The 15,379-nt window shown below is 38.9% G+C and overlaps 1 protein-coding gene across 4 annotated transcripts in view; it reads left to right on the top strand.

The window, feature by feature from the left end:
* Positions 1 to 1,090: 1,090 nt before the first annotated feature.
* LRRC28 (leucine rich repeat containing 28) overlaps positions 1,091 to 15,379 on the top strand; it is a 53,409-nt gene continuing 39,120 nt past the window's right edge. Inside the window, exons 1-6 of one of the 4 annotated variants that reach the window (XM_084531901.1) lie at positions 1,091 to 1,177; positions 1,724 to 1,867; positions 3,511 to 3,739; positions 7,653 to 7,693; positions 10,188 to 10,225; positions 10,975 to 11,112. In XM_084531901.1, the coding sequence (XP_084388027.1) occupies positions 3,572 to 3,739; positions 7,653 to 7,693; positions 10,188 to 10,225; positions 10,975 to 11,112 (385 nt within the window). In that variant the 5' untranslated portion in view covers positions 1,091 to 1,177; positions 1,724 to 1,867; positions 3,511 to 3,571. Of the gene's footprint in view, positions 1,178 to 1,719; positions 1,868 to 3,510; positions 3,740 to 7,652; positions 7,694 to 10,187; positions 10,226 to 10,974; positions 11,113 to 15,379 lie in introns of all 4 variants that reach the window. The other 3 variants (XM_084531900.1, XM_084531902.1, XM_084531903.1) reach the window with 3 other exon arrangements.

Raw genomic sequence — 15,379 nt, 5'->3', positions numbered from 1 at the left:
TCTCACACACACACACACACACAAACACACACACACACAAAAGAGAGAGAGAGAGACATTACAAACTATGATTTAAAATTGTCAGTTTTAAAATTCTCCCCCGGACTATTGACAAATCCAGTACTTTATATATATCATCAAAATCTTTAATGGTTTCAGTGATTGCAAACGGATTCTGTAGTTTATGTTGAATCCCGGTGGAAATTGTTTTATAATGACTGCAGAAACACTCTGAGAGCTGAATTTGTTTTCATGACAGAGCAGAACCAAGGACATTTTAGCATTGCTCTCATCTCTGTAGCTCCTTTGTTGCTGTTAGCAGAAAAAAAAAATAATAATAAATTTATGTTAACCAGTCTGTGGGAAATAGAAAGAAACTGGGATTATTTTTTTTGACAGTTTATGGACCTAATCTTCAGCAAACAAGAATTTAAGAATTTTTAATACCCAGTAATGTTTAATATTTTGAACATTAAGGAATTTGCTGGCATTAGAACACTGACATAACAAAAAGACCTTCCTAAGGATAGGTCTTAAGTATTGGGAGTGACTCTACATGCGCATTTAAAACCAAAACCAGGTGAGCAGTGCATAGACCCACTTCAGTTTCATCGGGACCAACTATCAGAGGCAAAAATGGGGACAATGTGAGGGGGGGGGCATAGGAACGTTGTCTAAGGGTTTTGTCTGCTGTCAGCAGAGAAAAAGCATTAGCTGTAACAAAATTTAGGGGGGGAAACAGAGTTTTGCCACAACTTTTGCTTGCAAGTGATATTTTTCCTTTGAAAACTGTTAGGAAGGGATAATTGGCGTGTTAAACAGCTCGGCCAGGCAGCCAGCAGCAGAACCGATCTGCCCCACTAGGCTCCCTCTGCCCCTCACAGCCCCGCCACAGCAGGAGGCGGGCCAAGCGCTGAGGCGATCTGGCTCCTCATTGGTCGCTGCCAGACCTCCAAGCCCTGACAGAACCGAACTTTCCATTGGATGCCGCGCAGCGGCACGCCTTGCGATTGGCTGAGAGTGGAGAGCAGGGCGGGAGCGGGCGGCGGGGTGAAGTCTCGCGAGAGTTGCGAGGCGCTCTCGCGCGGCCGCGGCCCGCCCTGCTCCGCCCTCAGGTGCTCGGAGCCGGCGGCGGCCCCGAGCGGAGCGGGCCCGAGGTGCTGCCCGCCGCCCGCCGGTGAGTGGCCGCCGGCCGCCGGGGAGCGGGGCAGGGGGCGTCGCGGTGGGGACGGGGGGACCCCCCGCTGCCCTCCCCGGCCGCTGCCCGCCCCCCGCAGAGCGCGGGCTCGGCGCTGTCTCCGCGGTGTGGGTGCGAAGCCTTCCCCGGGCCGAGGCCGGGGGCCCGGCCCCTCGCTGTGCCCGGCCTCAGCCCGCCTCAGCCCGGCCGCTCCTGCCCTGTGGTGGCGCCTGTTTCGCCGGGCTCTGCCCCGCTGCCTGTGCGGGAAGGGGATTTAGAGGCAAAAAAATAAATAAAAAGGGTTGGCTCCCGGTGGAAGCGGCCAGGAGGGTTTTCCTTTGGGGTAACAGCCAAAATAGAGCTGTGTGGTGGTGGCATCTCTGGGCTTGCACGGGCTGTAGCTGTGTGTCCACGGCTAAACGCGGTCCAAGGGGTTCGTGGAGCCTCGGCAAGTTCAGAGCATGGAGATGTGATCTCTGGGGAAGGCAGAAAGCTGTGGGGTGTCTGTGTGCTTTCTGACCTAATATTTTGTTCTTTTAAAGACAGAAATAAAAACTAAAAGTCATGCTTCTAAATGGAAAAAGCAGAGAGCGAGGCATGATCTCCACAGAAACGGTCAGCGTGCCTGGGATTGCTTCATACTTATCAGGGAGGATGAGCTTTCTTTCACTGTTTCTTCTGTAGCAGCAGGTAGTGCTTAAATGCTCACAGATTTAAAAATTCTGATGTTCCTCCTTGAGTTATTTTAAAGCTGATTACAGATGTGGAGTTTGTTTCCTCTACCTGCTGAACTAAGAGCGCTTCAATGCCACAGGCCAGCGGTGCCTGTGTGCTGTCTCCTAAAGGTGATACCAAAAAGAAGCAACTGTTTCTTACAGTGATTTTCTTCTCATGAAAACTGATTAACCTAAGTTAGGGCAGTACTTTGTAATCTTAAAAAGGATTCTGAAAAAGGGTAGTCCTTTGCTTACAGAACCGATCTTAGCGTTTCCTTAGTTGGGGATAGTTTAGGAGTCGAAGAGGAGTGCAGGATATTACATCTGAGTTGTTAGTAGTATATATGTCACACAATGAAAAAAAATTGCTGTATTCTTTCAGAAGGGCGTAGGTCATTGCTAAAAGCCACTTAGCTGCGAATCAAGAGAATTACTGGAACTGATCAAGTAGTTTGGTCTACATGGATGGTCCAGTTCTCAGTCTCCAGCTGAGTTTTATTTCCAGTGGCTACCTTATAATCAGATAGGGTTATCAATAAGAAAGCCTATACTTAAACTTCCAATAGGTGTTATGAGATATCTCTTCTTAGCGAAAGAATAAGCTAAAATGGAAAACTTTACTGGGAAAACAGTTGCAATTCTTTTCTTTTCTTTTTTTTTTTTTTTTTTTAATGTAAATGAATTTGTATGCACAACTCTGTAGCAAACCTCCAACTTTAGATTTATAAATGGTCTGGATATATGATGTTTTCTTGAGTCCTGAGACAGTTGAAAAGACGTAATGTTGCTCTTACCCAAATCTACACAATGTAAGAATGACTAGAATTTTGGCTATATCTGCAGAAGAAGCTAAATGAAGTCTGGTGTCAGATACAGGTTAATTTTTAGCTTATATTTGTACTTTGGTTTTTGGCTTTGACGTCAGTTAGAGCTTGATGCCTTGTTCTTTCTGTTCTTAATTTTAGTTAAGACAGCTGAAAGTCTGCCGTCACATCTAGCTCTTACTAAATTTTCTTGCTGTAGAATTTCCATTATGCTATTTCAAAATGTCATGCTTGCTGTCCGTCTTCAACGTCAAATGCAACTCATAAATATTCCTGGTAGTTTTATATGCAGAAGCTTAGCAAACTTTTATAGCATTTTGTCAGTCCTTCTTAAAATCTGCACGAAGTTGTTTTAAGTGATCCAAACGTGTGTCCTCTGATAAATTGTTCATTTCGCTTAAGATACATGGATTCTTCTTAAAGAACTCTACAGAATAGATGTAGAACGTCAGTAGTGCTTAGGAGAGAGGTCTTTTCCTTCGTTTTTGGTGATGTCAGCTTTGACAACACTGTCTAAAAGGTTAATGGAAAATGACCGGGGAAAAAAGAAGCATTGTGTGATTATGTATGTCTTAAGATCTTGTTAGTGCTGGTCTGAATACTGAGACTTTATGCAGAAAATAGTCAAAAACTTGCTTCTGGCATAACTGGTGGTGTGGACGTTCTGGATACTTTATGTATTAATAGGAACAAGTGTGTTTTGAAAGACTATCAGCTATAATAACTATTTCCACAAAAGAACACATGGCATAAACCTTGATACTGTCTTTTTTTTGCTCCTCTTGTCTCCTAGAAATGGGCCTGTTTTCAGAAGATGCAGTGCACTAGATGCAGTGCTTGGAACAAGATTAGTCATGGCATCAGAACTATGTAAAACAATCTCTGAGGCAAAGCTGGAAAGGCACAAGAACTTGTTCTTAAATTACAGAAATCTCCATCACTTTCCTTTGGAGTTACTGAAGGATGAGGGGCTGCAGTACTTGGAGAGACTTTATATGAAAAGAAATTCCCTGACCACATTGGTACGACAACCTCTTTATTGTGATGTTTACTGTCTGTGTGTTTATAAATTCTGGTTTTGGAACAGAGAAAAAAAATAGAGAATTTAAAAAGATAATGATCTTTTAGCAAGTCTGATCCTTGTTGATGTCATCTGATGCGCACTACAAGCATGCGGTTGTGTTATGTTCTAACTTGCATGGGTGATGTAGAGTATAATAAATGTAAGTTTATGCCATTCCCTCTATAGCCTTTTGGAGCTCTGTGAAGACTTACTTGCTTTTTTGGGGGGTATTTTTTTTTGACTTTGAGAAGTCTTGCTCAGTGTCAGCGGTCAGGTCTTTTTACTGTTAGATACTGTGCAGTCTAGGCTGCATTGCTTCATGGGGTTCAACGACGTTTATCTTGGTGTGTGTCTTATTTTTACAGGCAATGCCAACCCCTGGGTCTAATTCAGAGCTTGCTGATAAGGTGCTAGTGATCCCTTATGTCTGTGGGCTGTCATCGATGGGAAGAATAAAGAGTTAATTTAAGGGTTGGGGTGGTCTTGATTTTGAGTGTGTTTTTTTTTTTTTCCTTGAACTGAACAAATCTCACAAACACTGTGAGCTTGGAATTCAGTGTGGGGTAGTTAGTAGTGTGAGCTGTTCTGAGCTGGCAGAATTCTAGAGAGGCAAAGCTCGGCACTGTCAGTGCACTGAAGTTTCAAAGTAATTCTTTTTTTTTTTTCCTTGGGCTCCTCCGTGGTAGGGTAGTTAATTTAATAACCAGGGCAGGGTTTGGAGGGCTTGACTACTTAAAATTCACTAAGACGGTATGTTTCTCAGTGCTTCCTGGAAGAAGTCCAGTACTTGCCTTAAGGAGTATTTTTTTTAAAAAGCTTTGACAATGATGCATTAGAATTCCTTAATAAAGGTTTTGCTTCATATGGCAGGAGCTGAAAGGATTCTGAAGATTTTATAACGTATCTTCATCCTGAAAGCCACTTGTACTTGCATGTACTATAGGAAATTATTTTGGCACTTCTTGGGAAAGTCCTCTGCTTAATGATATAACGGGCATATAGCAGTCATGGTTAAAAATGCTTTCAAAATTAACCTGATGTAAATGTTTCAGCTTCTGATGCTCAAATTCAGTGATTGTTAAGTTGGGGTGGACCAAAATAGATCAAATCAGCAGCATGTTACAAAATAAGGCAGGTATCTTTTTGTGCATAGAAAGTTTCACAATCTCCCTTAAAAGCAGGAGATCGTCCTTGGACACTGTTAAAGCATGAGCTGGAGCAAGGATTGTAGTCTGGGGCTTCGTACTTATGGAAGAACCTAGGTAAATTGGAAAGAACCAAGAAAGCAGCAACTAAGGATTTTTAGAGAACAGAGCCTATGAGGAGAAGATTGAGAGATTTAGGTTAATTCCTCTTGTGAAAAGAGAAGACGGAGTTAAAAATGGAATTGGAGGAAGGGTGAGAACAGAGGTCATCAGTTTTTTATGAAGCAGTGCTTTCATGAAGAAACTGTATTATTTTATGTCCGTTGCTGGTAGGAAGGTAGTACTCGCAGGTTCAGTATAGTAGTAGTTGGTTACACAGGGAGGGGAAAAAAAAATCTCATTTCAGAAGAGCTGCAGACTGTAATAGATTTTTGAGGGAAGCAGTATTCCTCTCACTGGAGACTTTAGAAAGAGAAAATGTACCAATTTCTTTGAAGGGTGATCCTGTCTCAGAAGTGTAGCTGTAATGTCTCTTCCAGCCTTGTGCTTCTCAGTTTGTGTGAGATAAGCATTAGCTTATCAATAAATACTTCTGTGTAGGTTATGAGCAATCATCAAAACAAAACCTTTGCTGTATTTTTTGGAGGTTGTGCTTCCTTCTGTCACTGTTCTTCTAACAGCTGATTGGGAGTTGAAAAACATTGACTAAAGGAAGCTTTGCTTCTCTTTTCTCTTCTAAAATGACTCTAGTCCTTGAAAGATGGTTTGGATGAAAATGTCTGGAGTAGTTACGCTGTCAAAATTTGCATACACCTTGCCTAGGAATTACTTTTTGTTTTCATTGGCAAGATGGAAATGAGAGGACTGATGTAGTGGATCAGAAAGCTGTACAGCACACCTGCATCCCCACGTCAAGTCTTATTGCTACTCCTCTTTTAACGTTTGACTGATACCATTACCCTTCCAGTGATCCTATTTCCTCATCTATAACAAGGAAATAAGTTTGCCTTCGTGGCCCTGTCAGAAGCATGATGTAGCTGTATCAAACAACAGTTGGTCTTAATTTACTGACTCAAAAAGCGCAATGCTGTCCTGTTGAGGTGAATCAGCAGGTTCACTTGCTGAAAAATATCCTGCGAGGGTGAGGCAAGCTTCCCTAAAGTGGTGGCAGAAGTGATTATTCATTTATCATCGTTATTTGTTGTTGTGTCACCGACAGACGGCAGTCTGCATGTCGCTGACTTTTACTCCTCAGTAGACGGACAGATCGTGAATAGTTCGTTTTCATCTTAATGTTGTTGTGGGGTGTCGTATTGAATGATTTGACTTAGAGCAGTTGGTTTTGCCGTACTCTAGAAGATGAGCAGAATTTCTGTGATAGATTTCCCAAACTGTCAAATTGTTTCTCTTGAGTTTCTCTGTCTTAGAGAATGAAGCAGTTAAAAATAAAACTATAAAGTTCATGTACCAGGTGAAAATAGTTTGTATTTCAGATTAGTGGTCTTATTCTAATAAAGGGCTTAGAATGAAAGAGCGTTTTTTCATATTCCTTCATTTTTAAGTTCAAGTTTTGATTCATTTTTGTGCTGAAGCATGTTGCAGCCTTTTATGTTTTGCTCAGATTAAGCTGTACCAAGTTGTGCTGACGATGTGTACTGCAGCCAACGTGCCAGTAGGTGGCAACAGCTGATTAGTTGTAGCCTGTTTCTTGAGTCTTGATACCAACTGATATTATGGAGCCAACATTTGTGGCTCCTCAGTTAAAAATAAATCATTTTTTGTCCTTAGATCAAGGATGTGTCATTTCGGTTATGTAAGAATATCATGTCATTAGTTTTTCAGGCTGGCATTTCTTCATAATAAATTTATAAATACAATGTTAAGTATTTTAGGTAATAATACAGATTAAATTTACATGACAGTGCAAGTTGCTGGGTCTCTCTAAAAGGAAGCTGACCATGTGATCAAGCCTCTTAAAGTTTGTGCGTATATGGATAATGTAAAAAGTGGTCTTGTTCAGATAAAATCTGTTTGATGTGCATTTTTTTAAGCAATGAAACTGTCTTAACCTTGGGTATCGTTAAGTGCCATTACCAACATGACATTTGGAACTTGGCAAGCCCATTTTGTGGTAGATGTTCCTGGTTATTAGAGCCATCAGGGAGCAGAACTGCAGCTAGGCATCAGCAGTTAGAAAACGATATGCATTTTAACATGTCAATATGGAAATCTGTTTCATTGGATTCAGCACTTCTGGTTTGGTGGTTATTGATTAAGCTACACAAGTTTGTCAGCCTTACAAAACAAAATACATTACGGTTAGATATCTTGTATAGTTCCTGTTCCGCTTAGTTTGTAAAGCTTTACAGCTTTTTATCAGTCTCTCAGCCTCAACTAATTCATTTTAATATATTTTCAAAAGTGAGGTTTTATGTTCCATCTTTTCAGCCCCAGAAGCCTGCCTACCATTTGCTTGAGGGCATGTGAATTTCACCTCCAGGCTGTAGTTCAGTTTCAGGAATGAATCGCTCGCCCTTGATATATCCCAGATTGCACTGATGGAGAGTATGTGGGGGTGTGGAGATAGGGTATTGTATGCCAACTCCTCGTCGCAGCTTTCCTCTGACTAGCTGCTAACATGTTTTAGAGTCGTTATTAAAATGAGTTGGGTACTCAATATGTCTGTTCTTTGTTTTAAAACCTAAAAAATCTCTAACTCTTTTTCAGCCAGAAAACCTTGCACAGAAGCTTCCAAACCTCGTGGAATTGTGAGTTTGTGTAGGACTTCTAATATATTTTTATTATGCTGATCCATCTTATCTTAACATAATTTCATAATGTATTGCTTGTACATAACCTGTCTCTTAAGTGTGAAGGATTTTCTTGGAGGGAAAGAAAGGGTCATTTTGTGTTGGTTTTCTTTCTTTTTTTTTTTTTAATGGGTACATCCAGATCTATTCAGTCATGTATTTTTTTGATAATTTCTAGTTTACTGTATAACAGGATTTGTTATGCAAATGTCTAAGCTATTAAGGGAAGAAAAAAGCTTACCCACAGCTCCCGTGCAGACTGTTGTCACCCTGACAAAGCACTGAACCTCCAAAAGCAATGGCCGTGTGCTTGCGACAGCGACAGAGCAACAAGTTACTGCCTCCAGCACACCCCTCATTGCTGATTTCCAGCTACTATGGATATTATCATTCTTGATTTGCTGATTGTAGACTCTTCGTATATTGGAACCTAGTCAGACTTTGTCAAATAGGAGAATAAATGAGCAAGCGGGGGTAGTAACTACTTAATGATGGCTGTAGGCAGAATAGTTTATCCAATCCTGTCCAAAGAATGGATGTCATATGAACTGTTTTATTTTGGCAATTAATTTGAAGTTGTAAGTCCTGAGCCAATGATTTGTTCCCTCCCACTTTTTTTTCTTGTTAGGCTCTGATTTCTTTGCATAATAGCTTTGGGAGGTTAAAAGGGACACCCCCTTATAACTCATTTGGTTTGCTTTGAGTTAGTAATTGAGGGACCATTGATTCTGTTTATTTAAGGGAAAGCTCCAAAGAGGTGGAGGTGTATATCTGAGTAGGCTGATGCATTCAGGTGTCTGATCTTGTCATCATAATTTGGCCCTTGAAACCACACCTTTCTGGTACACACGACCATAATTGAGCAGTTTTGTAGGTCACTGCAGTCTCCAACTTGCTTAAGAAACAGTCTTGTCTCATCATGCCTGAGCCTTATGAGTATGTTTATGCTCTGAAGCAGTAAAATAAATATTTTTGTACTTGATATGATTAGTGTTTAATGATTTGCCACAGGGCATCAGGAAATCTCCATGTTATCTGATGAAGCCTTTAGCCAAAGCCTGTGTAAATTACGGCTTAAAATAATCTCTTACAAACACTGAACTGTAGGAGTCTGACCTAATAATTTGGGGTTCAGCAAGCTTAGGTGTACGACCGTTATCCCATGCATTATAGTGGCCTACAGAGAACTGTAGTGAGCCCATGATTTGCATAGCTCTAACAGTACGTGTCAATTTCACATCAGTCAGCTTAAGAACTTCACTACTGTTTGTTTCTATGTGTATTGTGTCTGTCACTCTGGGTTACTTGTAAATCCTCATCATATACGTCTTTTAACTTGCCTGAGTGAAGTAGTCACAAGTATTTTCAGGACCTGCAGCTGAAATGAGTAGGAGAATTCTCATCCTGAGGTTATACGTAAGGATTTCTCTGAACAAACATATCAGCTGTCCCCGTGTTTCCTACATTTCTAGGAAACTTTGAATGTCTGCAATTTTTAAAGAAAAAGAAGGCTCAGGTGTAACATGCAGTTTAGGTGTTCGTACTTCTTTTTCCTTGTTCTGCCTCTACCTCACTGAAAAGACAAGCTCCTGCTCTTGGAAATGCTGTTTGAATAGAATGGAAAAAAATGTGCTGTGCAAACAAACCACTTTGTGTGCCTTAAGCAACTCAGCACTGAATATTCAGTATTTCTTCAAAAATATTTCAATACTTGAAAATTGTTGCTGTTCTTTTCTACAGGACCCATTCATTTGTTTGCAGCAATGATGATTTTAGATATGAAAACTAAAATATATAAAATCACATAAAATAGTTTTAAAATTACTAGTAGTGCTGGAAGAGTTCCAGCAGAGGGTGCTGAATATTCTTAATGAGAGATCTGGTCACCCTCAGTAGCTACCTAAGTGACAATGGTAATATTAGGCTTTTATCTGGAAAATTGTCATCTAGATTTGAAATAACCAATTGAGGTGAATTGATTATGTGTGTTTCTTCAGGCAATCAATCATGGTGCAAGATTTTTTTCATGTACAGGGAGCAATGTGTGTAATTGGTATTTCTTGTGTGGGTTTGAGTTTTTTTTGTTGTTTTAACCTGTTTTTGGTGTGGGATAACCTGGTGATTCATGGTATGGTCCATTTTGGTTATTCTTTGTGCTTTATTTTTCTTGTTTTCTTATGACTCTCAAAACTTAAGCCCATTATTCTAACCGTGAATGTTTTATTTTAAATAATTGTTATTGCTTTATTTTTATGTTAATCATTTAGTAGTCTAAGTGAAACTTCAACTGGCAACTGCCAAGTATTTATACAGTTTCCACAGCTTTTGTGGTTATAGAGAGGTTTCGAGGGTGCTCTTTAAGTTTGAAATTGGATATTTTAAAAACTGATTATGTAGCAGAAGTCCTTGAGGGTAACAGGTGGTATCCTCTGCTTTTTTCTCCTCCCCCCAGGTACCTTCATTCAAATAACATAGTTGTTGTACCTGAAGGTAAGTAATCTACCAGCTCACACAGTAAGTGGCAGGAATCATGAAATATTCATTTTTCTTCTTTGATGAGGCCTATTTTTCCTTTATTTTCCCATAAAACATTAAAGATTTTTTGTACAAAGCATACCAGTGTAGCTCTTACTTGATAATATCCTTGTTTACATTTTATTACATTCTTTTAATGAATTATCAAAAGCATTTAAAGGCTATTTGCTTCAGTTCTAATTGAAGAAACTGAAAAGGCTAATGGCACTTATCTACAGAAATTAAAATCCAGAGCATCTTCTGCTTTGAGCTGGTTACCATCCAGAATAATCTGCTGCTTTAGGTTTTGAAACCTGAAGTACTGAGGATTTGTACTGGTTTTCCTTCCTTGCACTAACAGTAGAGTTCTGTGTCTATCCTCAGGAAAGTACTTTCAGCTCTGTCTGAATTTCTATATTGGGTAGACTCAAAGCCAAGGAATGGAAAAATATTTCAGAGCAGAATCATCTGAGGAAAATCTAGAATTGGAAATATTCTGTGTACATCCTTTTCTTTCTTTCTCCCCATCTCATTGCCATCACTACTGTTAGATAGGTGAGCATTTCCACCAACTATGTCATTCAGTTGTCAGACTGGCTTTAATGCATCAAAATCTGCTCAGACTTAGGTGTTAGGTGCTGTGGCTTTTTATCCCCTCGTAGTCCTATTAAGATGTTAACATTACTGTTGGGTCACATTCACGTTTTAATCTGTTCTCTCACAAGCCATTGGCTCCCTCGTTAAACTGCAGTTTCTGGACCTAAGTGATAATGCCCTCGAAATTGTGTGTCCAGAGATTGGTCGCCTGAGATCTTTACGTCATCTTCGCTTGGCTAACAACCAGCTGAAATATTTACCTGCAGGTAAGTACAAATGTGTGAGGGATTAGAGCAATGACAAAATCCATTTGAACTTAATTTGCACAGTGATCTGCTCTAGGTTTATTCAGGTCTTAGAGCTGAAGCATGGTACAACTTGGATTTAAAGAGGAGGCAGGGATTGCTGTTGTACTTCATTGTGCCAGGTGCGTTTTATACTTAAAAAATAAGATGCTGTATGGACTTGAGGTAAAGAAAAGTCCTGAAAAATGTTTCTGCAGGGGGGAAAAAAAGTATTTGTATAACAGTGTTTGCCGTTGTAACAAGAAAACATTGAATTTCTTCAAGAAAACATAAAATGCTAATGACAAATGTCATTATGATAAAATGAGGTTTCTTCTGGTTTTAGAGAACGTGAAGTATTCCAGCCTTTCTTCTGTCTTTTTAGCCAAGGAGCCTCATACTTTTTTTGCAAAGACATGTGTCCAGTAGCTTTGCCTATGGCAGTTCCACCTCACTGTGACAGTAGATAACAAATGTTGGTCTTTCTAGTTTATAATAAAAAGGCAAAATTTATTCAAAGTAAATGTGACACAAAGTCAGAAAGAGTTGGCCATAGGCAGATTTTGAATTATTTTTTTGCCTTCTAAATACTTTGATAAGCAGAAGTAACAGATTCATCTTCTTCCATCTCCCATCTATCTTTCCAGATAAGATGACAACGATTTTTAAATTTTTTTTCATTGTTTTTATTTTTAATCTTGCTCTGGGATATTTGAGTTTTCTGATCTGTAGAGATGACAAAATATAAGGTCATTATTTCAAAAAATAAAGCAAAAAAATGTTTAACTTAGTCTAACAGGACTAGCTTCTGGCTCGAATTTTAACAAAGTTCTTCAATGTGACTTTCATGTGCTTGTACGTTCACATGGCTTATTCTCAAGAAATATTCTGTAGTGGTTCCTTGAAGTTGTGGTTGCAGAAATCTAGCTGTCCTTTCCTTCTACTTCTCTAGGCATAATAAGCTTTGTAGAATGAGTCAAAGAATGATTGTGATTAAGGAAAAAAGGCTATTTAAATGCTCTGGAATGAAATTAGATAAACCTGTTAAACGTTATGACCCAAGGCCAGTAAAATTTCTATCAATTTTAAGATGTCCTACATTCAAAAGAAAGGAGTGACTTGAGTGTGCTTTATGTTCCTCAAAGATAATTTACCTTATGGTGCTGTACCATGAAAGAAAGACTTGTTCAAAGAAAAAGTGACACATTTGCTGCAAAACTTCACACATTAGCTTAAAAAGGTTCCAAAAAAGACTACTTTCAAAAGGATAATTTACATTACTAAAGAGTTGATTTCAAGTCTACCACATTTGATTAGGAACTGGTATCGACTGCATAGAAAAGCTGCATTAAATATCCCCTGAAGTTTACACGAAATTTGGTATTGAGCATCATCACTAAGCGCATTTTGTTTTGAGTCCGTGAAAATTTTGCATATTTAGAAATAATACTCCTGTAGCTACTTTTAAATCGGAGAATCCAGGGATGTCTGGTCTTTATTTTGCTGGTAGAGTACCACTGATGTATACATTTGCCATCACTTCTATCATAACTACTCCTGTCTGTTCAGGTGCTGTCACTGTCAATGTGGCTGGATGTCATACAGCTTACGTGTTACCAGTCCAAGCAAGATTAATCTTTCACTTACACGGGAGAGTTTGTCCAGCTAATCTACTGCATTGAGCGTTTCCTAAACATAACATTTCCTGAAAAGGGCTTTTGTGCATGTTTTCTTAGTTTTATTTAAACAGATTGTGAGGGTTTTAAAGATGACTTTATAAAATGTATACTCAAGTTTGAAAATGCCACTGATATTCAGCAATAGAAAAATAGAACCAAATAGTAAGTTTTGATGAATTGTTCTCAATTATATTGGTAGCATTAATCTTCATAACAGAGTGTTAAATAGCATTCTGTCAGGAAAACTAGCAAAGCTAATAAAACAAAGCCAGATGAGGTGTGATTTCACTGGGTTGTTGCTAACTGTGTTCTTTACAGTAGATACAGCATTGCAATAAAGATTAGGGAAAAACAGCCCTTCCTTCCTTTTAGTGATTCGTAAAAACAGTAAGTTACCACTGAAGATTAAATTTAATTTCTGCAAATGGAGCAGAATTAAAAAAAAAAAAAAAAAAGCTGCATTAAAGAAATGACTACTGCCTTTACCTGAAGGTTACTTGTGGAAGTAACTTTTCAAAACCTGTGACCATTATTTTATCTCAGACTGCACAGATATCACACAAGTGGCAGTGAACCCTTTATCACAGCAGAGGATCCAGTTAAGAAAGGCTGATCACTGTTCACCTTGGGTAACCGGATAGACCAACCTGCAGCACAGTGATGTCATCCCATAAAAAGCTTACTTGGGAGTTGTTGACCTATCATTCCTCTCATCTCTCCTTTCCCAGTGCCTGGTATTCCAAGTACTCTCAGTTTTTGTTAAAACTACATGGATATTTATAAAGATGGTGCCCCCTCTTTGTAGCAGCTGATTAAGGATACAACTAAATCTCTTCAATACATCTGTGGAGCAGTTGGATGGTAAATGGTGCTCAGACACTTAGGGCACATTGCTATTGCACTTGATATTTTGAAGAATAGTTTCTGTTGTCGTTAGTTTGTCATTAGTTGTGAGTAAGAAAGGAAAAGCAATGAAGCTAATAGCATGTGGTGATTTATTACCAGGTTTAGATGTTTTTGTGCCACAGTTGTGCTGTTAACATTCGTTGTTAGTATTTGTTTCCTTATAGAAAATTCAGCATAGCTTTAATTTTAAAACATTTCAAACAGTCATCACAGGCATCCTTTAGACTCTAATAAAGGGTGAGTCTGTCCTGCAGGTTACTTTCAATGTGATGGGCACGAAGGTTTTAGTCTTTATATACCTGTTTTCTTACAGCTTCTTGGAATTGAGTAATTTGAAGACCTCTGTTCTTTCTCAGGTTTGGTCATGTCTGTCCAACTAGTTTTGAGAACCTATTTTGAGAGAGGATGTGGGGGAGAACGACAAAAATACATGCAGGCAGCATGAATGCATTGGCCTTGGTTTCCTAAAGAAGTCAGACCGCTTGAGACTGATGGGAGAGAGAAGGGTGTGATGAAGCATGGAAACCCTGTTGCTTGGAGATGAGAAAGCACCTTCTATACTGTAGCACTCCTGTAGTGTAAATAATAATCCTACCTTTGTGCTCAGCAAACACTACCAAATCAGTGTCACTGGTCGATAACATCATGTACTTTGGTCTCAGAGCGAGCACCTTGTTGAATTGCATACAACCACCGAAACCATGTGGCTTTCCTCACACATCTACACAGTGGTGTGAGAACTTTGAAAGATGATGGAGCTGAACTTGTTGAAAAGCAATAGCAAAAAAGGTCCAGAATAAGCGTGTTGAAATGGAAATTCTCCCGAGTGCTTTTTTCATTAAAACACAGAGCATTTTTTTGCTCTGTAAACTGTAAGTTTAATAGCATCTGTCTCAATTTATTGGTTCTTTCATATGATGCTTGAATCTCTAATTATTGAACATCAAGTAAACTTTGGTGAAGCTTTCTACTGTGTAACTATAGCACATTACTCATCTAAATTCTTGAGGACTATTTGGAAATATGTAATGCCAGAAATCCTTTTTGAAAAACCTTAGTTGTAGCATAAATCAGGATTGATGTCATTTCTTATTATAACAATAGCTTAACTTTTGTTATAGCTTAACTTTTAAAGCTTTCTTTGTATTCAGAGAGTTGATGTTTAATTTATAATTGTAGTTATTCCTATTACAATGTGTTGTCTGAAGTAAATTTCTGAACCTTCTGACTTAGAAACGACTACTTAGCTCCCTTTTTTCCTGACATTTATAAAGTGTGTATATATAGTATATATTACATGTTCAATTCCTTTCATGCTTGAGAAATTATATTTATTTTGCCTTTTTCTGTAAGAAGTACTGTATCATTTGCAAAAAAAAAAAAAAAAAATCCAATAAGCTGTACTGGAACAAAGATTAGTGAGGAGTCCCAAAGCTACATTTATCTCAGCTTTGGTGTGTTTCCATTCACACTTGGCTTTACTTTAGCCTCAGAAACTTTTGATGTGAATTGATGGTTCTTCAGGTTTACGTTTTGGTCCTGTAGATGGTGAATGCATGTTTGAACAACAGATAACTGAAAAGAAGGTGGGTTATATGCGGTTGGACTTAAGTTTTGTGTTTGACAAGGATTAGGCTTTTGATTGCACATTGCTTGACAAACAC

This window comes from Aythya ferina (genome assembly GCF_964211825.1).
Source record: "Aythya ferina genome assembly, chromosome: 11".
Lineage (NCBI taxonomy): Eukaryota > Metazoa > Chordata > Aves > Anseriformes > Anatidae > Aythya > Aythya ferina.
Note: the sequence above shows the minus strand (reverse complement) of the source record. Positions and strands in the feature narration are given on the sequence as shown.